At 42.2% G+C, this 25,554-nt stretch overlaps 1 protein-coding gene across 2 annotated transcripts in view; it reads right to left on the reverse strand.

Annotated features, from left to right (window-relative positions):
- Positions 1-25,554, reverse strand: part of SLC35F3 (solute carrier family 35 member F3) — a gene marked incomplete at both ends in the record, with an annotated part of 186,095 nt that overhangs the window by 63,008 nt on the left and 97,533 nt on the right. Inside the window, one exon of one of the 2 annotated variants that reach the window (XM_082481239.1) lies at positions 4,393-4,468. The exons of the other annotated variant lie outside the window; for it this stretch is intronic. Coding sequence (XP_082337365.1) covers positions 4,393-4,468 — 76 coding nt within the window. Of the gene's footprint in view, positions 1-4,392; positions 4,469-25,554 lie in introns of those variants that run through there. 2 annotated transcript variants of the gene reach the window in all.

Genomic DNA, 25,554 nt, shown 5'->3' on the forward strand with positions numbered 1-25,554 from the left:
CCTTTGGAACAAGATATTGGATATCTGCTTAAATATGCTGTTGTGTTAACTGAAAATACCGCAAGGAATAGGAAAATTGGGCAAAAGTTGCCCTGGGACAAAGCCAGAGTGTAAGTACTGCCTACGTGCACTTAATACTCAGTACCCACAGTAAAGATGGAAGAGGGTACGGCTTTTCCAACAGGGGAGTAAGCCACACTGACTTTACCCTGTAATAACAGAGCGCATGATGACAGGTACCATGGAGAAGCAGACACACAGCAAATTTACACCCTCATTCATTCTGCTAGCTGCACGCAAACTTGTCACCGTTACCTTCACCCCTGGATTGTTCACTGCATCCCAACTCCGATCAGGAGCAAGTGAAAGTGCTACCACAACTATGGAGCCAGCACAAGGTGGTCTTGATGGTCTCTGCGCTGATCATCAATGTTCACATCTAAGACCGTCTTCTGTGCAGGAAGACAGGCTGATCAAAAGGGAACATTTTGCAAATTACTGCCCGCAGAAGCCAGCACACGTTCCTTGTGAAGGCCACTCCAGTGGGGAAGCACACACAAACCCACAGCCCTGGCTAAGACACTGAACCACTGGCTTCTGCTGCTCTCCACCTGCTTCTGTTTTCTAGAACGCACCAGCACTGCCTATTTCAATAATGTACAGTTCTCACATAAAAAAGACCACTGGGCACAATGCTAACCCCTGGGTAGAAATTTTCACAGGGTCTGTCCTAGGGCTAAGTCCAAGTACAAACAAGCGCTGCCTGACTGCCAAAACCTTTAGATGCCACCAGAAGAACACTGCTAATAGTTACACAGGATTTACCCAGAGATATATTTATGCAGCATTTCAGCTTATTTCCCCAAAAGAAAGTTTTAGGAGGAACCTGAAGTCATTGACTTCAGTAAAAGAAGTGCTCTCGCACCTCTATTGCATCCATTTGTGGCAGTGCCATCCCGTGGCCAGAAAACACATGTGGGAAGTTTGGGGGTGCATTCCTATCTACTGCAGGTCTTTTCTTGCCTGCTTTGTGAAAAGATGTGCTGCTTCTTTTTAGACGAGTTGCTTCATTCTGCAGTTTCTCAACTGCTCCATCTGCAAAATGAGGATAGTAAGAATGGCATCTCTTAAGAAAGGAGACTGCCACTCATGGAAGTTTTTGCTGTACTTGGGATTTTCAGTTTGTGCTTGCTAAAGAAGAGAAAAAGATTTATTATTAAAGTGATTACAGTGTTGATATGCTTGTAATGAACTCCCTCCAGGCATGCAAATATATTGAAGGCCAAATGCATTTCTCATTTGGTACTTGTACAAATTCCCTGCAACTCCAGTGGTGCCGACAAGGTTACTCCAGCTGAGCATGTGGCAGAATCTGGCTCCACAGCAACTCAGTTTAGACAGTTATGTGTATTCATTGAAAGCAGAGAGGTACCTTTGGCCTTATAAGCAACTCTGAATATCACCAGTCCTGACAGAACAGCGCAGAGGAAATGTGTTGTACGGGGAGGCTTCAGCACCATTTCCTTGGAAGACTGGGAATAAGTAGCTCTAAGTAGAGAAGGATGGGTTTTCTCTGGCAAGGTGACTGTCCTGCAGCTTCTCATGAAACTTGATGTTACCTATCTCTGGAAGACACCAAGATGCAGAGCAGGGATGGAAATATTTACCATCCCAAGGAAGGGAAGTCAGTCCTCAAAGTACACTGTGTTTTCATGTACAAATAGGGTGAAACCAGTCAACTGGCTGGACTGAGAGGAATGGCTACAGTGGTACGTATGGAAACCGGTGAGAAAAACAACAGAAAGATGAACAAGCACAAATCAGGCACCAAGCCTACGTTTCTCAAAATACAAAGCATGTGCAATGGTACCAGGGACAGAAAACACATGGTATGGTTACTGCCTGCCAGAGTGATGCATGTAGATACAGTTGTCTTGAAAAGTGCTGGTACAGCAGGCTCAGAGCATACTGATGATTCAATCTCTGAAATAATTCGAAATGGCAGTCACGCTTCTGAAGGCGCACAAAGTCCTTATCTCCCTTTTAAAGCAAAGAAGCTACTGCACCAGCAGGAAAATAGAGGGAATGCTGGAAGGCTTTACAGCAATGCATATCAATGAAAGGCTCCTCTTGGCTAACTATCCTAGAGTGAAACATATTCCTAGTGGTTCTGCCAAAGATCCTTGAAATGCTTTGATGGTTGGTGGTTGATTGGGGAGAAAATAATCATAACTCCGAAGCAGAGGAAAGTTTTTGCTGTCTTGCTCCTGCAGCATTGGCTACACCTTTGCAAGGGACGTGGGCTACCAGAGAACTTCAGGAAGGCAGATGTTTGCCAGAGGTATGGCAGGTAGACCAAAGGAAGCAAGCAGTCCACGGTATGCCCACTGTTTCACTTTATTTTTGCCTATAACTACATCTTGGCTTTTTCATATGGCCCTAAACACCAGCTGGCAAAATCAGTCAATATTAGTCTGAAAGGAAATGTTGTCAATTGATTTGGAAAGAGAAGCTCTCAAACAAAGCCAGTCTGTTTCATTAAAAGGAAGCAAACAGCAAGGGAAACCCTTACCTGCCTCTGTACAACCTCTGGGCCCTATCATACACCATCAAGGCAGCTTAGATTTTGCCACTGATGATAAAGGAAAAAAGAATCTGAATTAAAGGAGGAAAAGTCCAACTAGGTCAACAAAGTCCCTGGTGGGCGGCGATAGGGTGTCTGAGAGCTAGTACGCAGAGCACCCATGGAAATGCTTGAAAGGATTCAATTTTATGGCACAGGGAAAGACTGCACTGCTTCTCTTTCTATATAAGGTAGGTAATAAACTGTATTTGAACTGGTAGAAGAGGAATGAGATGACCCACATTTCAAAGCTAGAACCTGGTGGGTTATTATTATTTATGATTCAAAAAGCATGTGCAATGCACCAAAAGAAAGGGAGACGTGCTCCCTGCCCAGAGGAACCTCCAATGCAAACGTTGACAGAAACACTCTACTGTGCACAGGGCTAACTCCAAGGGGTTCTATTTATTGTAATTATAGCGTAATGAAGATCAGACTTGCTCTTCTTTTGGTCAGAAAACCAAGATCTCCCCTTTCCTATCTCTACAGCAGATGCTTTTCATGTTGGGGAATGCAACAGCTGTATTCCCCACAAACTGAAATAACAGCCTTCAGGTACTCCTGATCTTCTACTTTTACTTGCCGATTTTAGTTCTTTTCCCCCTCTTGCGCATTTCTGCATTTTAACACTCTCTCCTCCACAGAGCTATTGGCTACCATTTTTTCTTTTCCTTTCTTTGTTCCTCAGTTTTTCAGTATTACTTTTTTTCTTCTTTGTGAGCTTTCTATGGAGTCTTACATTCATATTTTACCTCTTACTATTCAATCATTCTCCTTTTTGACTTGTTCTTCCTCTTTGCCTCATCTTTCTCACCCCTTTTTGCCTCTCCTCTTTCCATTCCTCTCAGCCAACTTTTGTCTTCTCACCAGCCCCATTCTCTCAACACATTCCCCAGTGGATACCCCAAACCAGTGGCTTCCTCTTTGTCCTTCCTTCAGGAACTGAGCTCCGCATCCACCCCTCAGATGGGCTCCTCTTCCTGAGTTGAATCCTCCTTCTGTTCCTCCTGCCTCCGCATCACCCCCTCCATCTCACCTGCTCTGCCTCTCTAGGACGTGGCCTACAGGTTTCCACTGAAGATCGCAGCTCCTTGCCCCAGACCTCCCCACCGGCTACGCTCAGAGCTCTCTGGGAAACCCTCCTAAGCACATCACTGCCCTTTTCAAGGTCCCCAGCCATGGTCCCTGAAAGTCTCCAAAGGTCCCTGAAGGTCTGCCACCGCCCCCCCACCCCCCCCTTACTGTTTGGCTCCTAATGTCCCTCCTAGCCACAGAACCCCAACCCCACTGCTACCACACAGATGGATTGGCAACCAAAGGTTGGGACATGGGGCAGTGTTCCTCCCATCGGGGGTCAAATCTGTCCAGCATCCTCCCTCCATCCTGTCAGGGGGCCTGCCTGGCAGGTACTTGCCGAGGGGCCTGGGGGGTCGCTCCCGGTGGCCGACAGGAGCTCCAGGAGAGGAGCTCTGCCTCTGCAGCGTGGGGGAGGAAAGAGCCAGAGCGATGCCCGGCGGCGGGGAGCTGCGCGACCCGTGGGCGGGCGGCGGGGACCCCCGCCGCCCGCCCACGGGTCGCGCAGCTCCCCGCCGCCGGGCATCGCCCCGGCACGGCAGCCGGTCGCCACGGAGCAACCCCTGTCGCGGCACCCAGTCTCCCCGGAGCATCCCCCGTGGCGGTACCCGGTGGCCCCAGAGCATCCCCCGTGGCGGTACCCGGTCTCCCCGGGATACCCCCCACCCCGTCCCGCTCCCAGCGTCGTCTTTTACCTTCCACTTTGGTGAGGGTGAGGACGGGGCTGTTGCAGGCGCTGAGGGGGGCCACCCTGGCCGAGTGCTTCTTCATGGCGAGCCCGTCGCCGGCGGCAGCTCCCCGCCGCCCCGCGCCTACATCCTGGCGCCGCCGGAGCCCTCCCCCGGTACGGCTCCCGGCCCGCCGCCCTCTGCCGCAGCACCGGGCGGCGGCGGGGGCTGGGGCTCGCCCGCCCGCCCGCTGCCGCTCGGGGCTGCTGCAAACCCGACGTCACCGGCACGGCCCCCCCCCGCCCGCCCCCAAGGGCTCCCGGGGCCGCCCCCCGGGTCGGGGCGGCGGGGGGGTTGGTGGCGCCCGGACGCCGCGGCGAGGGGCGCTGCCGAGCCCCCCCCCCCCCCCCCCCCCCCTCCCGCCCCCGCCTCCCCCGGGCGGCGCCTGCCCCGCGGTCCGGCCTCGGAGCGGCGGTCCGCGGCGTGGCGGCTCCGGGGCCGCCGGCGCCTTCCCGGGCAGAGCAGGCGGAGAGCCCGGACCGTAATGCGGCTGCGGACACCGCTCCGGCTCCCCGCTGCTCTGCCGGGGCTTCCCGGAGCGAGCCGGGCTCCCGGCCCCAGCGGTGTCTGCCGGCGCTGGGCTACCGCACCGCACGGAAAGGGCTCCGAGCTTTTCACGGTCTGCTTCGGTTCCTTCTTATTCTCTTACGGGAAAGGATAATTTACACTCTCCAAACCATTATTGTTTTTTTTTATTATTATTATTTACCCGTATTATATCCCTCCCTTATTCTCCTCCAGGTCCAGTGACTATTCTGGGTCGATTTTCACCTGCGCCTTTTAGTAATTTCTACCATTCTTTCCACAGCCTTTCTGTTCCTGCTGTGTCCTTCCTAAGAGGCAGACCAAAATCAAGCATTCAAGATGAGGATACACCATTGATTTATCAATTATATTCCAATACTTGCAGTAGCATGCTCTACAGCTTTCTTAACACAGCTTACCAACTTCTTTTTGAGGCATGAAACAAAATACCTCCACACAAGTTAGATAAAATGTGGTATTTCAAAACTGGATGCTGCTTGTGTGTAACAACTTTTTATGGTGGGGTTTCCCCCCACCCCCAAATCATTTAAGACCCCCAGTCGTGCCATACCAACAGTGTGTGGTAGATCTACATTTCTATTGATATGCAAAAGTCTAACCGCTATTAATTAACAAGACTTCATGCAAGTGGATCCAGGAGAGAACAGATTCTAATGAATGAATATGAAACTTATACAAAAGATTATATTTCTATAAGCAAAGAATCATGTTGCACAAGATGTTGAGCATGGCGAGCTCCATACACTTTATTCCTAGTGATTTCTTCTGCGGATATATGAAAATACTTGGCACATTTACCAGGTTCAGATACGAGATGCGTCAGCAAAGATGCAAATACTCAACATTTCTTAAGATCTGGTCAAATTAAAATGAGTGTACTTTGCAAACAAGACGGGGCAGCCATCAATACTCCACAAACATTCCAAACTATTCGTTAATTATATAAATACTCACTATCGAAAAGCAGTGCCGGCAGACAGTTTAGCAAACCGTGGGAAAACACCACCTTACTTGTGCTGTCTGGACAGCTCTTACACATTTAAGAGGTGAGCTTTCTCGGGGGGTCAGATACAGACTGGTAGTTTGCACAGGTTTCATCTGGTGATCTGCAGTCTGATAAAGCTCAGGGGTGGCTTGCATTTCCTATGCCTCTTCTGTGCCAGCCTTTGGGATGAGCTTTATAACAAAAATCATTCATCTCCTTTCAAAGTGATCCTTCTGGAGAGTATATTCATGTGCTCAGTACTAAGACCACAAAAGCTCAGCTTGGTCAAATGAAAAAAACCCTGGCTTTCATGGTTATTTCCAGGCCTTCTTAGTAGAATTATCTGATCCATTCAGCTTCCTGTGATGTTACAGATCATACGCATGTTAGGAACTGTGGGTCCATCTTGTTTCATGGCACTATTTCATCTCAGAGTCCAATTAGTTTCTGATCTTTTAAAAAAGTTACATAAAAAGAGGCAGATCTCACCTCAGATGGTTCTGTCCATGAAATATTTTGCAATGTTGCAGTGCCTTTTATCTGAGGATTTCAAAGTATGTTATAAAATATTAATTCATTTTACACGGCCTCTGTGAAGAAACTTCAGGCTCACTGGTGGGTAAAATACAACCACAGAATGTAAGCGACTCCCTCAGATTCAGATGACCACGTAACACCAGTGAGGAACAGGACCTGGATAGCCCTGGCTGGCTTCTGCTCTGAGCTTAGCTTCCAGCATCATCTAAGCCTCTGCTATGTAAGCAGGAAACTCCTACATCAGCATTTTACATCCAAATTTACCCTACTTTTCCTAGAGGTAAATGGCTGTGCAAGGCAGGACAATCAGACTTCTCTACTGGCTATATCTTGTAATCGATAGGACATTCATAAGAATTAAAAGGATATTTATAAAAAAGTTTGTGTCTTTGTTGCTGGGCACTTACAGTCCTTCTGCAAGGTTTACGTTCTCTTATTTTTTAAAGGAAAGAGACAGCAAGTACATTATTTTACTTGGAGGATGGTGCTGCTCACCTAGAAAACCACATTGAAAGCAAGACTTTTTTTTTTGATGGCATGCTATTTTATCTCTGCATGTATTTAATATTGCAGGATCTGTAGAGCTGTTAACATGTTTCAGGCTTGCAATGTTTTATTTAAGCCTAGAACTCCAAAGGTGAAAGACTTGTACGGCAGTAACTATGTCCTGCGGCTGGCGGGACCTCTGCTTGCCTAGATGACGACGGTGTCCAAGCGCACTGCTTAGCAGAGACTGGTGCACTTCTGCCAGCTGGTGCTGCAAGAGAGCTAGGAGGCATCTAAGCCTTCAAACCTCCTGTCCTCTGTCCTCCTCTGATGATGCCTTGCACGACTACAGCACTCAAGGCTCTCCGCCTCAGTGTCCAGTTTACTCGCCTCAGACTAGCTTTCAAAGGCACCAAGGATAATTAGTATCCAAGACTGGGGACAGGACATCCAACCACTGTGGGCTTTTTGAAATCTTTTGCCCAATACATGTGCGAAGTATAGCTAATTGGGGCTGAAGCAGCCTGAGACGGCTCTGCCCGACCCTGATCCCTGAGCATTTTAACTCTTGTCAGTCTCTGATTTCTCTTGCTGCCCTCACAGGCACACACACTTACACCAGAGATCCACACTAGGCTACCATATCAGCCACATATCACAGTAACAAAAAGTTGTGTTTATTTAACAAAGAGTAGGGTGCCTGAGGACTGTACTTCAAGGGCTCTACAGCGAGAGCTGCATTTTGCAGCCGGCTTGTTACTTTCTGTAACTTGTATCACGTTGCAGCCTCCCCACCTTCCTAAGCCTTAACACATTTGCTGCTGGATTACATTTAATTTAATTTACAGTAAGCATCTTACAGTATAAGCAATGCAAAACTGATGCACTCAGGGTAAAATTTCAAGTCAAATTTATGTTTTTTTTTTTTTTCCTTTACAATGCCACTCCCGTATTCAAGAGGCAACAGAGCAGAAGCTGGCAGATGTTTGGGCTGCAGACAGCTTACCAATGCGGAGAGGAAACTCTCAAAGCTTGAAAACTGGAGAAAGACTTTTACTTCCGATCAAAAGCAAGGATACTTCATGTGAAAAAGGCAAGGTCTGATTAAAAGTCCAGGATAAGACAGTTAGAATTTGCCCAGTTTGAAGAATTTGTAGTTTGATGGAACTGGTTTTGTTAGAGTCAGTTAACCTTCTTCATTTTAGATTAAGGAAGTGTAGTCATTGCTTGGGTTTTTTTTACACATAAAACTATATACGAGTGTGCTAACACCCAGCATCATACTGCTTTTAAGCCCATGTATCATTACCGCTTTTCTGAAATATTTCTTATTGACATAGAAAGGTAGATTCAAGACAAAACTAAATTCTCATAGTTTCATGATCTACAACCTTTGACTTTTATCCTATTAGCTAGTTTGTTTAACCAACATGAAACATGTGCCCAGTTGGTAACACGCACAGTTGGTATTAATCCAGTTCAGACATTTTTGTGTTTAGTGTACTCATTAATAGGACATTTATTAATTTAAGTGCTTCCCTTACCACTGAGGGCAATAATTGTTGTGCTTAGCAACCCTAAAGGAAATGGAGTGTAGACTTTTACTTGTGTAGCCAATTTCCTAATAGGCTCCGTCTCATGCCAGAATGAATTCATCTGCCAGGAGTCAAATACATGCATGAAACGTACACTGCCCACCATCTGTCAGGAACAGATCATCCTTTCTCCTAGTTTATTTGAAGTTATTTAGTGAATATCCTCCACAAACAATTATTAGTCTGTTTGTGAAGAGCTTGTTCTACACAAATGCTGTGTTAGTTTTATTTGGCTACTGTCTAATAACTTTCTAATCTGTTTTCATTTCCCAACTAAAAAAATACAGATGTCAAAAACATTTCCAACGCAAATAATAGCTATTTTGGAAGTGATGTTTGCTGTCCTGCAATCATTCTGAAATCTGCATTTAGATGCGCTGTCTGATGACTGTCCACCACTATCTTGTTTGCATGCCTCCTACATTCACAACCTCCACTCAGAATAAATTCACATTTTTGTCAAATTTACATAGTCTTTCTCTGCAATATTAGCCGAACTGTAAGGATGATGTCTTTCCAATCTTCCCTATTCCGAAACAGTTCAGTTACTTTCAGTATCACGTCTTTAATCCACAGAACCAGGCCATGAAGGGAAGAGGAAGGATTAAAACCTGTCTGGCTAGAGGTGTTCGCCAGACGGCACCAAACAGAGACTGCTATAGAATTACTGCTATACCCGAATGCCCTCTCTTCAAATTTCATCATATCTACAGTGCTACAGATAACAGTCAAATCTGAGGTGTCCATAAAGGCTGCAGATTGTATATATGACCATATAACCAACAGTTCCTAGACACGGATGCAAAGTACTGGTGAGAATATCTTCCTCATGTTTTTTTTTAACCTTCTGTTTATAACTGCTGTAAGCATTACTGGAGGAGACAACACTGATTAATTTTATTTCCAAATCTCATAAAATATTAACTGTTTCCAATATTTTCTGAGAAGCTCTCCTGGTTTTGTGCATAAAGAACAGCTGTATTTCAAATAATACTGGTGAAGTCCACAAAATGTAAGAAAAAAAGCTACTTTAAGTCTCAGATTTTCAACACTGGACTATATAACTCTAATCTTCAGACTTCTGCTTTAGGATTTTGACAGCAAACATTTGTGTCTTAACCATGTTTTGGAAGGGAAACATTTGTCAATTTTTACGTTACTTTGAATTTTAAAGAAAAGTGAATTCAACGCCCATGGGCAGGTATGGGATTGTGAAGTTTTGTGAACAACGTCTTACATTTACAAGGGAATCAGGTGTTTGCCAAGCTGCTTCAAACCTGTCTGACACTGCCAGGGGTCAAGGGCATCCCAAAGCCACTCAGTCTCAGTCTTCATTGTCTCTGGCAACACAGAGCAAATGAGCACTGGTATTAGCCCAGGGCAATACTTCTTCAAAAATGGACACACAGGAGAAATATGACAGAGACTATTAATCTTCTGAAGGCCACTGGGTCTCCTACAACTGACAATAGATTGAGAACAAGTGTTTAAAGGTGAACAGCCCATGAATACAATGCAAATTCTCATGGCTGTTGTCACAACTACATGATGCCCACATAGCTCCTTCAGTGGACCGGCTCTACACCTTTGCCCCTCTACAGGTGCGGTTTAAGGGAACTGCCCACTTTTGGACCAGGTGGCTCAGGAACAACCCATCATCTGATGACTGTGATTGTTTAGTGAGGACACCTGCAAGGTTTGCTTTTAGGAGCTGTGACCTATAATGACATACAGCGATCAGGCTACCTAAATATATAGCATTTCTTGATACCAATGGTGGGAACACAGGAGAAACTGAAAAGGAATAAACCAGTAAAACACTTAAGATTCCCATTTGTCTTCCTGCTGTTTGTCATTCCCTGGGAACTCCAGCAGGCTCAACAGTTTTGCCTGGTAGAAGCTGCTGTTCTCTAGCTGCTCCTGACAGCTCCACCAACCCTCCTTCTGTCTCTTGTCACTTTTTAGCCATTTCAAATGTCAGTTCCCAAAGCTAGCAGTTCCCTGTGCAGTTGTGGCTGGAGACGAGAAAGTAGTGTTCTCCTATCCTAACAGCCTGGCAGTTTTTCTAATGACTCTCCTGGGTTTATCAGGCAATTGCTTTTCCCTGCATATTTGCATATGGGACACTGCCTAACTACGAGACCTTAATGACCCCAAATCATACAAAATACATCAGTATGCCATCAATATCAACAATTCAGTAACAACTATTTCTTAACCCTCTCATTGTCTAGGATGCACACAGTATTAAAGATAACTGGGCATCACCTCTACATTCTTCACCACCAGCCCTCTCCTGGCCAGTTGTCTTTGTAAAGCACTGGATGTGAAGTGCATTTAAATGTCCTTGTGCATGTTTTCCACCATCAGAAGCAGAGTGTAAGCTGTGTTAAACCTCTATGGCTGTAACATCCCAGCTTAGGAGGACCTGACTCCTCTAGTAAAGAGCCAGGAGACGATGTTTGGTAGTAGCTCACACTTCTAGCATTGTAAAAAAATAGGTGAAAAAAATCTGAAGTTGGAACGTATGAAAACAGAATTAAAAAATCTAAAACCTAAAAACAGGATTAAAAGATCTATTGTTCAGACTCTGGCTCAGAAAGAAAAGTAAGTTAGTTCAATCTGCGAGACAAGCTTTTGTCCTCAAAGAAAAGGTTCTTTCAGAATTGACTGAGCAAATAAGCATACGCTCCCAGCCTCAAACACACAAGCAGAGACCATAAGAACTGAAGACAGAAACACTTTTTTTTTTCTCCATCTCACCCAAATATTTACAGAACTCTGCACTGCCCTCTCAAGTAGCATCAGGAAAAGAACAAAAAATGAGATGAAAAAGGGACATCCAAAGATCTTTCAGAAAATAACAGTAAAGACACTTCCGAGCAATTATATTCTGTATTTCAAATCACTCTTTTTATGGACAGTGCTCTGGGATGAAAATCACGTCTGTCATATTTAAGTTTTACTGTCAGCTGCTTGAAGCAAAGATTAGGTAGGATGTAAGCACTTCCAGTGGCCTGTGGACTGGAGAGGGTTTCAGCCTACATAACTTAAATTGCCAGATATTTGCCAGGAAGAAAATTGCTCCCTATCTAAAATCCAAAGACGCATAAGAGCTAGCAGGTCCAGATTGATTCCTGTGTTGCCCTTTTACCAGGAAGGCTGATTTTAAACACTTTAAATAATTACATTTTTCCTGTCCTCCACTGTATACTCTGCACTTTGTCTTTCTTTTTACTTTTTATGTCAGTATTTCTTTTGTTCCATTTTCTGTGTTGTTTTTTCCTTTCCTCTTTCATGTCTTTCCTTTGTCAAATTTCTCCCAGTGTTCATTTCTCCCCAGTGTTAATTGTGGGGAAGCAGCAAGTCAGATCCCTGGAAGCAACAGGTTAATTTTCCTGGGACCTCTCACTGAAATGCTTAAAGTAAGTAGCTGTGCTGATTGCCCTCAGAGAGACCATTCAGTTTGGCACACCGAGTTCCTCCTTCAAGCGTAGATTTTATTTAAAAGGAATTATACAGGACGAACCTTTTAGCACCAAGTGCTTTGTAATTATATCCTCCCTACCCTGCAATTCTAATCACTCCAGTCTCCCACTCTTGGAGAGGCTAATTGCTTCTTGAGGCCACTGGCTACTTCACTCTCTTTTGGGGGCTTCTCCTCTTGCTTCTTTAAACTGCTATTAAGGGAGATATTAATACAGCTGGGTCCCAGCTATTTTATTATTATATGAAACAGCAACATAAGCCTGCTTCCTAGAAGAATATCTGCCTTCAGATACCGGGAAAAGGGAGAGAACGCAGGGGTGGGAATGCCTGTTATAAAATCTAAAAGTACTTACTTGGTGTGTGCTACGAACAGCGGCAGTGCGATACTCCCACTCCATTTCAGGCTCTGCCATTACCATGACACAGGGTGTGAGTTAAGTTTCTGCCACAGGTTACTCATGGGAACCCTGGGACTAACTTAGCTACTTCTTTAATGTGCTTTTGAGTTCCTACGCTGAAAAGCCCTGAAAACAGCCAAGCATTACTGTTACTAAATACTTGGAGTATATCTGACAGGCTTACTATTTATAATTTATCACCCTTTCTTACTAAAGACAATGGATATATTACTAGTGCAGAGGGGGAATGTATCGTTACTGCCATTTGTCACGACTGCAAGAATAATTAAAATCTTTGGGTCGTACACTAAATCTGAGTTTTTGAAATGACAGTGAAACAGCGTTTTGTAGACCAAGAAGTACCTCTCTTAAGATTCTAGGTGTTCATAAATTGATTCATAATCTTATATATCTTTATGGAGTGAATGATTTTAACCTTACAAGTCCATTGCTGAACAATACAATTTCAGATGAAAACCTACAGCAAAGGTGTGTTGCCTCATATTCATGAGAATCACCATGGAGAAAGTCTAAAGTCCTTTGGGCTGCTTCAAGGCCATGGGAGTTTTGATTAGAGAGCAGGGTCAAAGATGGGTAACAAGCTTGAGGTTGTGGCTGGAAAGTCAGGAGGGCCGCTCCGTCCTTTTGGAAAGGAGGTACTTTACATGAAGGACCATAGATACAGTCAGGAGATTCATAACAACGTAAAACTAGAATAATTCCACAGATTTCAGTGCAGCCATGTCAGATGAACACACAGGCAGCAAAGCGTATAACCTACCCCAAATATCTTGCACTGAATTCAGTCTTTTACTTAGACTATATCATTATGTTTGTAGTAGCCGACAAAAAACTGTCATAAGACTGAGGAAAACTGGAAGTTTTTTCCAACAGAAATACTTTGAATAAACAAGTCAGGATTGTAATATTATGTTTTCTATTTGATGAATTTATTTAGTCTAAAATAAGCAAAAACCTTGTGGTGTTTTTTAATTCTTCAGATTGGAAATTAAGTGATATTGATGAGATGGTCTAATAGATTGACTTTGATTTCAGTAGATATAGGGGAACCACAGCCTGAGGGTCTGTAAAGAAGCTCAGGAAAGGACCAGGGAGAAAGTGATGGTTTCACTTAGTCACTCTTGTGTGTCTCTTTATTTTTACCTGGGACTATACTATGGCACACAAATTTATTACAGATATCTTCTTTTCCCCCCCACCCACTCAGGCACAAGTTATGTGTGCTGTTTGTGGAGGTTCTATACAATACACAATTTTTATCTTTTGTCAGCTAGATTCCTGCCAACTTTTAGCAGTTTTCAATTCACATATTGTTGCAAAAAACAGAGATTCCTGCAATCTTCCTTGGGACATGAATTGGTGGATCTTGTCTGTTTTTCTCTTGCAGTATGAGAAGAAAGCAGGTATAATGGGTTCTTGCTGTCTCTTGTTAGCCAGTAGTTGCTAAATCTGTACAGATTTTGTTAAAATAGACGTGACGATTTTTTTAAAATGCTGGAGTAGAAACTTCCAAGTTTCACGCTTACGTGACAATGGCTGTGAGCACTGAAAATGTGTCATTCTATGCTATAAGCCCTGTATTTTACACAATAATAAGGCAGCTTTTTATAAAGACATTCTGCTGCTTATCGTTAATCCCTCAACTTCTAGACTGGATTTGGTTAATGCTTTTGGGGAATGAATCTGGATCATTAATTAACAGAACCAGGGATATCTGTAATAAGATTACACACTTGGTTTTACATTCCCATGACTCAGTGGATTTTCTTTTGAACCAATGGGAACTTTGCCATTGCACTTAATGCACTCAACACTGGAACTGTCATTGCTGATAAAACAGTTATAATAAAACAGCTAAAATGGAAACTAAATTTTAAAAGTAGACAAATTAAAAATATTAGCTTATAGAGTAGAAGGAGGGAAGGTCATGATAAGCTATGAATCGATGGGAAAGCTAAAAGAGGGCAAAGCATTAGGCATAAATATCCAAGATAGAGAAGGAAAGAGAGGACTGCTAAACAGGATAAGCCAAAGACAGATGGACAATAGTTCAGGCAAGCATCAGAACACAAACAGAAAACAAACTTGGAATCAGAAATAAGAAGAATATTGGGTTAATTCTGAAAAACTGAAGCACCTGCCTATTGTGAGGAAAGTCCATGTATGCTTTGAATAGAGTGTGGGAATTCGGCAGATCCTGTTCCTTTCAGACTGAGTTAAATCCTTTAACAGTTTAATCCTTTCACCATGGCCACCAGGACAAATTCTTTGGAGAATCCAGCTGATATGTATCCCTCCCATCACACAAAGCAAACCTGTCAGACAGAGGAGTGTTCCTTGGATGGCACATGGGTATGAAGTAGGAGTAGTGGTGAGAAGACTGGCACATCATCTGAGACTCCCCTGGCTGGTACCCTAAGGTCTTAGCACAACCCCGGGGCAACATCAGCTTCTGGTGTCATTTACAGCAGGATGAAGCGTGCTCAGATCTTTGCTAGGAGCTGGACAGATGCCTGGATGATGGTAGGATAAGGGACCCGATTGCAAGAGACGGTCTATCCATCTTCCTCTCAACTGTACTGAACCTCCATTAGACAGGCTCTAGGCTCTGCACTGATGGCAGAATCCTCCTCCCAAGATCAAGAACAATGAAACCTCCCCCATGAGGTGACTGTTTGTGCTCCCCTTCCCTCTCCCGCTCCCAGCAGATGCAGGTCTCAGGTTAAATTTCTACTGAGCTGTGAAGCAGCAGGAAAGCAGATTTATATCCTGCATATTATCCCCACCAGCGTTCCCCCAAGTGTATATAAAACATTACTATAATTCTGTCCTAGGGTTCTGTTGATATTAACAAATCACTTGAATTTTGCTCTAAGTAATTAAAATCACAAGTACCTTTTATTGCAGTACAGGCAGGAGGCAAATGTCACTGGGGCCTTGTTATTCAGATACATGTAATAATTCAGGCAGCAGCATATATTTCTTCAACTGCTTTTCTCTCATAGAACAGTCTAAAGCCTTCTGCAACGCAACACAGTTCCTCAAAGCTTCAAAACATAAATCTAGGTCCCATACCACCCAATGCACATAAACAGCACAAACGCCAAGCAATTTTTTTCTGATTAACTATGTATAAAACACTTTGCAAATAACTTATAGCTGTTTCATGTAGTAACTTACTGAAAAGAAATAACTCTTCCGTGTCAATTTGAACCTGGCTTGGATGTTAGCATTTCCAGTGAAAAATGTAAAACAAACTGAATATTGCTGATGGAGACCTAAAAAATAAAGCTTTAGATTGAGTTCAGGCTCTCTGGCTCTTTCAGACATCTCTAGGAATAAGTCAGCACTTCATCAGAAATAAATACAAGACTTTCTGTTTGCTCAGTCTTTCCCCCACTAATGGCATTTCTCCAAGACTGATTTTCTAGAGAGGATTAAAACAACAACAGCAACGAATGCATAAAGAGAAGAAGGGCAAATCAGTAAGCAAATGCATTTGTAGGAGACTGGAAGGTTATAAGGCCTCTCAGGCCCTATTCACTGAAGCCTTTAATCACTGTATAGGACATAGCTAGTACATTTAAAGGAAACCCTAATCGAAAATACATATTTACTCCCCAGGGCACATGATTGTGTATGGGAATTGACAAGCTTTTTCTTGGCTTCTTTTTCCCATCAAAAAGCTTATGTTATGCTCTTTTCCAGATTGTTCGGATGAACAAGGAAGGTTGTGAGTAAAAAAGCACTATCGTGCCTGGAAGGCTTATATGAGATGGATGAAAGAATCAAAACACAGTTTTAAATCTACAAGGAGCTAAGGTCACTGTATGACTAAGCTTGAGATAAGTTCTTGCCAGTCAAACGGGAGGAAAGATGCTTGGTTTTGTTAACCAGGAACTCAGAAGAGTTTTTGTCATCCCAACATTTAAGAGCTACTCATATAATCACTGTGTAAAATAAGGTCATAGAAGGCGTATCTGTGGGAGACAATTTTTTGAATGATACTTTTGTGTCTGACAAAGCAAAGAGGGCATGAGCTGAAGATAACAATCCAAAGGCAGAAGACAGGCAGAAACATACAGAATTTATTAGTGCAATTAAGGCTACAGAAAGGGAGGACATGAGATACTAACATGGCAAATGTTGGGAGTGCAAGTTGGCTTTGCTGAGATAAATGCAACAGTCCAAAACAGCATCCAAACAGATATTCACAGATAGCCTACATCCATTTCATTATTTCAGGAGTGTAAAGATTTATTTGAAAATTACTTGCAAAAATAAGATTGGTTTTGGTGTCTGGACAGGATCTAGATGTGGATCCCTTAGGCCAGTCTCTTCCCATTTACTGCAGAGAAATCCCCCAATCTACAGCTCTAGCTTTTAGAATGATACATTTAGATGAAAGGGGACCCTTAATTTCTATGTTTCAGTGTATGTAAATCAATAAGAATAATAATACTCACTGCTTCATCTAAGTTAATGCCATGTATTTTAAAGAGTTCTGACCCTACTCTCCCTTCTCTGGCAGCGTTGAATATACATAAAGATAAGAAAATAAGCTGTTTGCACTTTAGTCAATCTATACCACCCACATTAAGCTTCACTCATTTTAACTCCCAGTTAATGTCTTACTGATAACTGTCTAAATCCCTAAGCAGCAGGACTGGTTTAAGTCCATTTGCTTAGAAAGCAGCCTTCTTTATCTTGTAGAGGATCATACAACCACTCCAACAGATATTACTTCACAGTGGAGACAACACTTAGATAATGACATTCTATCTGATCATTCTAAGTACGTTAGCATTGAGCCAAGCTATACGTTTTTATCTCACTACATCCTTATCTCCCCTGTATCTTATCAAACATAACTTTGTCATATTTTATTGCTAATCATGCAGAATCTTAAACAATTCACCCTTAAACAGTAGTGTCATCTGTTCATCACATGCTCTAATCAATGAATACTACCAGAATTAGCGTTCACCAGCTTGCATTCATTGAAAAGACCTATACCCGCGGTGCGGGTATTCCATTTCCACCTATCACTCCCTAACTGGGTCATTGCATGCAAAGTGAAAAAACCCTGTATATTTTATTTCACAGCGATTTTTACCCCTCCTACTATTAATTGGGGTTTTGTTGTGGTTTTTTTTTTTATTTATTTATTTTGGACAGCATGTCCTGAAAAGAGTCTTTAATTGAAAAGATCCCGCGTCCTGTTGCATTACTGGCAAAATGACTGTGTTTCAGTGTGCAGAGCTGCATAATAAGTTCAGGCAGCCTGGTCTCATTTCCACATAGTTTGCAGTTTCAAAATTGTTTTCTCTGTTTCAGGGGAAGTCACTCAAAGTGACCAAAGACCTTGTTGTAAATATTCATGTGGATGTCAATAGGTACTGGCAACAACCAGGCTCATTATGTTCTGCCTTTCCTATCTATCTTTCATTCCTTTTACCCCATTCTGCATGAGGTTTAGGAAAGTATTTAAATCTCTTGTGTTTTTTCTGTGTTTCAACTGCAGGAATTATGCTTTCTTTTTTATTTCCAACCCAAAATAAGTGCAATGCATCTGGTATGATAAAACTGCTACCCAAAATGACTGCCAATGTCTGCCTGATCAGTGCCGAGGGTTTTGGGTTTCTGTCTTTTTTTTTAATATATGGAAAATGTTGGAATGAAAGGCACTGAAGAGCAAATAGAAATCATTACTGCTTCTCTTGTGACTTAAATACTAACATTCTGATATTTTCCTGCCTGCTTGTATACTGCGCACAAACATGAACAAACTATATTTTAAAAAGAGATTAACAGAAAAGCGGTACCCATGAATGTACCAAATGGGGGAAGGCAGGTTCTGTGCAACTGCACTGGGTGCAGAATGCCAAAAACTTAACAATTTGCCAGTAATAGGGGAAAATGCGAGACTATCTGCTGCTGGAATAGGACCATCTCAAAGAAGAAACAAGATCATTTATAAAATGTTAATGACTACAGAAATCCCATAATTAGAATCACTGCTACTTCTGCTGCAGATAATACAGATGGATGAAAGGGAACAGAGTAGATCCTCCAGGCTTGAGGGGAATTTTTTTGTTGTTCAGTACTAAGGAAGAATATGAGAATCCAAAGCCTAAATAAGAGAGAAACTGAATAAGAGCGAGTTGAAATACACCTGGATGTGAAAGACAAAACAACTGTGGATAATACATAAGACATAAGACTGTGTCAGAAGGGTTTATTACTAATCTCAACCAAGGGCCTATTTTATTGTGGTTTTCATTTTTCTTTTCAGACTCTTCTGCCTCAGCAATGTGAAGGAGCCTTAGGGATTTGCCATGGATCCCAAAACCAACTTGAACTGAGCCTCAGATTCACAAGAAAGAAGGAAAGTGAGCATAGCACAAAATAATTTCTATTATAATCACAGAAATTAGCATATTCTAAGTCATCCATTTTTATCTCCCGTGGCAGTAACGTGCCCTGATTACTGATGATAACCATATATATTAGCAAGCTGAATGTTTCATCAGCTGAAGCCAGGGCAATGACAATGGAAGGACTGCTTTCAGATGTTACATCTCTTGATGTATATGTTTGATGTGCTTTTCTTCTGTGTTGCATGGTTTATAATTTCATGGATCATAGTACGCTTGCTACTGACATTACCCCTCAGCATATTTCGTTTCCAGGCCTCATACTATGGAGAACTGCCCAGGCACATAATCTAAACCCCAAATAACGAAGCTTCAACTTCAACTGACTTGGGCATATCTTCAGAGCTCTGTATCTGTTTAAAAAGTGATTTGCTGAGTAGGGTTAAGTAGATATTTAAAACTGAGAATGCATATTGGTACTTTACTGATGCTGATTAGCCTCCCTCCCTCCACATCACATATTTGATTTAATCCTAGAGCACATGCTTTTCCATTCTTTCAGCTGACATTGTTAGGAGTATGGTGTAACTCCACCCATAAAGCCCCATCCTCTCCCAAGTCCTACTGAAGTCATGGTCTCTGCATATTTTTTATCACAGGAATCCCAGAGGTTAGTTTTGCCCATGAGAAAAATACTACTCCCAGTTTCACAGCAGGTGCCTATGTGTTTTACCGGGTAAGTAATCAAGAACAATTCCCCTTTTTCCTTTTTTTATGATAAAATTCAAGCAGGAGAAGTCTGAAACATGGTCACTGAAACTTTTTTTTTTTTTGCCTGTGCTCACCTCGCTGTCTCCTATTTAACACTGTTCTAAATGAAATAACTCTGTCTTTCCATCCTCCCTTCATTCTGGAACTTCTCTAAGACTCTAGTCTTTTCCCTACCTCACGTTTCACCTGTTCCTGCTGATGTTGGTCTGTTAAAGGTTGGCTAAAATTGGCCACAACAGCTAAATTTGATATAATAAATTATGGAATTATAGTTATGGGGAATTATGCTACTTCAGTATAGAACCCAGAAAGGCTCTGTGAGAAGAGTATTTCTTTAAATGTGGTGGTCTGACTTAATGTGATTAGCGCTGTCAATAACTCTGACAGAAGTCAGAGAAAGAAAAGAAGGAACTCAAAATACTAAGTTGTATTCTCATGTTTTTAAGGTTAAGGAAGATAGAGACGTGGTTATGTGTCTTTCTTGTAAGCATATTTGTGAGACCAAAGTGATGTACAGGTATTGCATGTCATAATAAGTAAATCACATTTTCCTATAAAAAAGGAGGAAATGTTCACATTACAAATCATTCTGTCTAGGACAGAAAGTGACTGCAATGTAATTTGCAGGAGGATACGGCTGTTGTAAAAAGTCACCTCTCCCATGAAGAGGGGCTTTGCACAATCCAGCCTAGACAGGCTGAACAATATTACAAGCACATTCATTATATCCATTATAACGTCTCAAGCACATTTGCAGCCAACTCAGGCTGCAAACAAAATACATTTCCCTAAGTGGATTAATAAGAAAGTGAAGGTCCTAGAATTGCTTTGACATATCGTTTGTACACATTGTCATCCTGACAACTCCTAAGTATTAGAGAAACTCCACCACAGAGACTGTGTGTGAAGAGCTCACAATTTATTATAGTCTACAATGCAGCATCCTGGGTCTGTTGATTATCCTGGGTCTGTTGATTGGCTATAACAGCTAAGAGATGTCTCAGAAAAAGTTTAGATGACAGCTTAGTTAAGAGAATATTTCACATATATCCTTGGTTTTATCTCACGTCTTCCTTTTTTAACATTCTTAGTTATAAGTATGTTTTCAGGTCTATGATCAAGAATGTAGCCTACTGCTTTGCTAGACAACACTTGTTTTCGTTTACTTTATGCCTGCCCACCCTTTAAATCTCATGAGACAGATACATTACTTTCTCAGAAGCAAAGGGTTCAAATAAAGCAGTGTTTTTTCAGTAGTGAATTAGAACATCGGGAGTGCTGGAAAGCGCAGAAGGTTTTCAGTGGAGGCGGAAAGAACCAGAGCAAGGGATTAAAGAGCCCAGGCTTGTCTCATCTGTGAACCTGATCTTCAGATAAAATAATGATATGGGAACTTTATGAAAAATGTGTAGGTATACAGAACATCATATTTATAACCTGTACATATGACATCTTAAAATATATTGTAAAAAAAATCTTCACATAGGCACATTATTGCTGATGACATACTGTATAGTGACTTATTTTGCACTTAAGATATGGCCTGTATCAAATACCTTTGTTTGATCCTTAGTATAACGGCAATAGAAAATGCTGCTCTGCCTTTTATAACATGTATTTGCCAAAGCACTAGAATTGGACACCAAAATGTGTTAGACTTTCACACAAAGCATGATAGAGCTTTTCTTCCTCACTCAGCCATTTTGGCTGGTTGTTACAATCACTTTGAGATTGTTCTGATTTGGGTTATGCCTTTTAGAGCTCAGGCAAGACATCCTGCTTGCAGTATTACTAGGTATATTTGGCATTTGTTGCAGTCAAGGGTGGTTGTTGTTAGCGTGGACCCACATAAGCAGAGACTCAGCACAGAAGGGGCTACGATGCCGTGATGGGAGCGAGTCCCTGACTGAAAGTGGAGGTGGTGCATGAAAGGAGTACTGATAAGAGCATCCTCTGTATCGCTGTACATTGTGTGTGTTGTCTTTGACTAAACCAAAACAAACAGAGAGCTGTGAGTTCAAGATCTGCATAGTGAATACTTCAGATATGTGATTTATAAATATGATACAGTCCTGGAAATGTAGTTATCGTCAGTAACTAGCACAGTTATTATTTCACAAAATGCAATAAGTATTCAAACTTGAAGGAATGTGCTAATTAAGAAACACAGTAGGATTATAAAATAGAGAAGCCTGGGGATAAAGAAAGGTCCCAGTAGCTAAATTTGCATTTTTTAATTTCAGAGCCCGGTGCCAGAGAAGAAGGTAAAAGGCTGCCTCACCACAGCCATTTGCTCATAAGGACAAAATTTACCTGCTGGTGGGAGGCAGGACTGAGATGAGAGATCAGAAGAGGAGAATCCATTCCAACAAGAGCAACAGGGTAGATTCAAACTGTAGGACAGGTCCCAAAGCAAATCTGAGTGGCAAACTAAGTTGCCTATTCTGCTAGGTAGTTTTGGAGACCCACTCCACGGGCAGAGAATTGCTGCTAAAATGACACTTCGGCTATCTCTTCCAAGTCCACGCTCAGAGCCCCGGCACCATGCAGATGGGGTACTCTGACACTGCAGGCTGCTGTTCTAGGCTTCTCATTTTGGCTTTGTTTTCCATTATTCAAACATGTTTGTATTTTAGGCTAATATTTGAAACAGATTTGGGACAACCTAATGCCCCTTGGTTTTCCCACTCTCTGGGTAGTCAGGAATCCAAACCAAGATGGGCACGAAGAAACCTCCCCATGCCTGCAGCCTGCTATCTATGAAGGGACATGCAGGCACTGGAGGTGTTTATGGCCAAGTGTTAGGGAGACATTAGCCCTGCCATTTATTATCCGCTGCCTCACAGGCAAAGGTATGCAAGGAAGAGCTCATTTACCACCTTGGGTGACCCTCAGGTTAACAAAAATATCTTTGCATGGAAAGATACATATATTGCAGAAGCCTAGAAAAGGGGACAAACCTGTAGGGCTGGAAGATAAATTAATAATCTCTCCTTACAAGAGTAGACAGAAACAGAGTTTTGTTATTCCGAGCTGTTACAGGGTACGTCAATTAGTTTGCAAGTAGACTACATGGCAGCAAAGGGTAGAAACACTTCCACTGCTGACAGTATTAAAAACAGATCAGAAGATCATACTACAAATACTGTAAAGTGGGATTTGAATTTTAGTTGTTCTGAAGAGCTGTTAACAGAAGAAATTACCTCTCTGCTGTCTCCCAAGACAATCTTTTCATGCAATGAGTATGATCCAAAGCTAATTAGCATCAGTGGAAGAAACTCTTGGGTGAAAGTTGTGTTTGCACTGAATTGAAGATGAAATGCTTTAGTTGTGGGGGAGAGGATTTCACCCAATGAGCACCCAGCGAAAGGGTTATACTCAGTGAGCACTTCAGACAGAAATAACATCTCCCTTCTCCTCCCCACCTCTTCTTCAGTTGTCTTTCGGACATGATAAGGAGCTTCTTAAGATCTTGGGAATAAAGAATTTTCTTAAGAGTGACAGTAGGTGAACACCTGCAGTATGGTTCTGGGAGGCTTTCTATTACAGGTACAAACAATCCATGCTTGAGTGAGCTATAGAACTGATAACATTTACACTGAGAAAACTATGTGAGGAAATGGTCTGAACAGTATAATACTGAACATGGGAGTCCCTCCTTCCACTCTCAAACTCACTAGTCACCCATCTTTATATTTTTTTAAAATAAGGTATTTTTAGAAGCAATATAAAGCAAAAGTAATTTTAGCAGCACCATTCATAAGTTTGACAGCTTTTCTAAGGTAGGAAAAATAAGTAATGTGAAAGAAATGCATAGGATAGGAATAAAACCCCAAAACTGCCTAATGACCAGCTAAAAATATATTTGACTCATACTTTTCAAGGCCCAAGAAAACCAGAAAGATTTCAAGAAAAAGGTATTTCATCTGGGCTACTACTCTGTAGGATAAGACCTATCAACTAGCACACTGGATTATATTTGTGATATTTTGAATACACTGTGGTATCCTTTTCTGTCATCATTTGCTTGATTCTATAGTCAGCTCCAAAAATGCATGTGTTCATAAAACAAGTTTGGGAATGAGTCCACTTGACTTCATTTCAGTGGCACTTGGATGCAAATACCTCAAACACTCCACGCTTAATAAGTGTTCTTCGTTTTGTTCCCCTTCTCCAGGCCATAGTAGACTGCAGAGTCCAGAATTCCAGTACATCTTTAACCTTCCTTATCCAGTGTTACTGAGACATAGCAAAGTGATTTTAAAATACACATTCCCGCCCTATTCCTCAATCATTTCAGGTGAAAACGCCAACCTAAAATTCTATTTGTCTTAGCTCTACAGAGCTGGCACAGCTTTAAGGGCAGTCATTTGAGATTTTCTTCTCCCTTGTACATTACCAACAATCCTTTCCAGGTAAGTTCCACTTAAAAAAATCTTTATAACGAGTAACTGTGTTACAGGTAATTGTGTCAAAATATTTCCTGCATAAGATCCCCGGTGACTTTATAGTTCAGAAAGAAACCAACAACATATTTTTCTTGTAAATTTACTAAGTATGAACTTACTAAGGAGTTCCTCTCTCCTACGTGTTTTGGGCTGAAACCTCTGCAGACCTTGCGGGGAAGATACGCAGACAGATTAACAGTAGCTGGCTTCCTTTTAGGCTTTCTATACTTTGGAGAGGAGGGAGAAGGGGAAACTTTCACGGAGAAAGTGAATCGTTTGTCCTGACACATTCAAGTTCATGGAAACCCTAAAAAAACCCAAACATTATCCTAAGTTACAGCTTTGCCCAACAGTGTCAATCCTGCTCTTATTTTAAAATGTCCTTAAACAATTAACCTATACCAACCTGGATTTTTAAAGATTGCCAACAAATCCTCGGGCAGAATCAATGGTATGTCTCTTGAACGTGCTGTATGATGTTACCATGTAGTTACCATGTACAGGATCTGAGCCTGTAGGTCTCTTTCTCTCATCCTGCAAGGATGATGCAAAAGATGCCTTACTACCAAAGAAGGAGTTTCTTTTCCAGATGAAGAAGCTCACACATGAGAAATGCTGCTACACATATCAGTCCTTCTGCTGCATAAGGATCCAACTTACTGAAATGTCACAAATACAGCCTGTCAAAAATACAAAGCTTATTTGCCAGTGATACCCTCCTACTCTGCTGCAGCCCACAAAATGCTTAAAATAACCAACCAAAGGTAAGCTTCAAAGCCTTCTGCCTTGAGCTTCAGTTTCAAACAAAGCAACTGAAATTTAAACAGAGGAAGTAAATGTTGTTCTGTTCATGATTTCACCCTTCAACCAAAATAAATACATATCCCCTTATTCCTTAACTATTTCATGAAACTGTGAATCGGGTGAGCGTTCATAAAAGTGCGAAGCGCTCGTAAAAGTTACCATGGTAGTGTGATCTTCAGCACGAAAACACAGAATGCTTGGATGATCCTGCCACCTTTGGTCACCTTGTAAGTATGGGAAAGGTGTCAGAAAGTTCTCCAATGCATCTCTGTATTTTCTCTGTAATACTGCTAGGCAAGTACTTAATACTGGAGGTGGTAAAATCCTGAACAATCTTCTACCACAAGCTGCTGCCTTCAGTTATAGTTGGCCTAGCAGGCTTTACCTTCGGATCCCCTAGACTGAGTAAAGAGAGTGATAAAGAAGCGCCCACAAGGCTGTCCATAACACGTAACTGTGTCACATTGGCCGATTTATATGCTGTGGTTCCCTGTGTGCTTTCTTTTGCCTGCCCTTTCTAGCTTTTATCCCTACGTTTTAATCCACACGCAGTGGAAATGGAGCTCCTGCTTAACTTTCCTCTGGACTGTCCCATGACAGGTCATGGTTTGTGCTACGTGTCTACTGGGTGACCTCTTTGTGCCTCAGCCTATGACAAAGATGAATCCCCTT

This window comes from Vanellus vanellus (assembly GCF_965231255.1).
Source record: "Vanellus vanellus genome assembly, chromosome: 3".
Taxonomy (NCBI): domain Eukaryota; kingdom Metazoa; phylum Chordata; class Aves; order Charadriiformes; family Charadriidae; genus Vanellus; species Vanellus vanellus.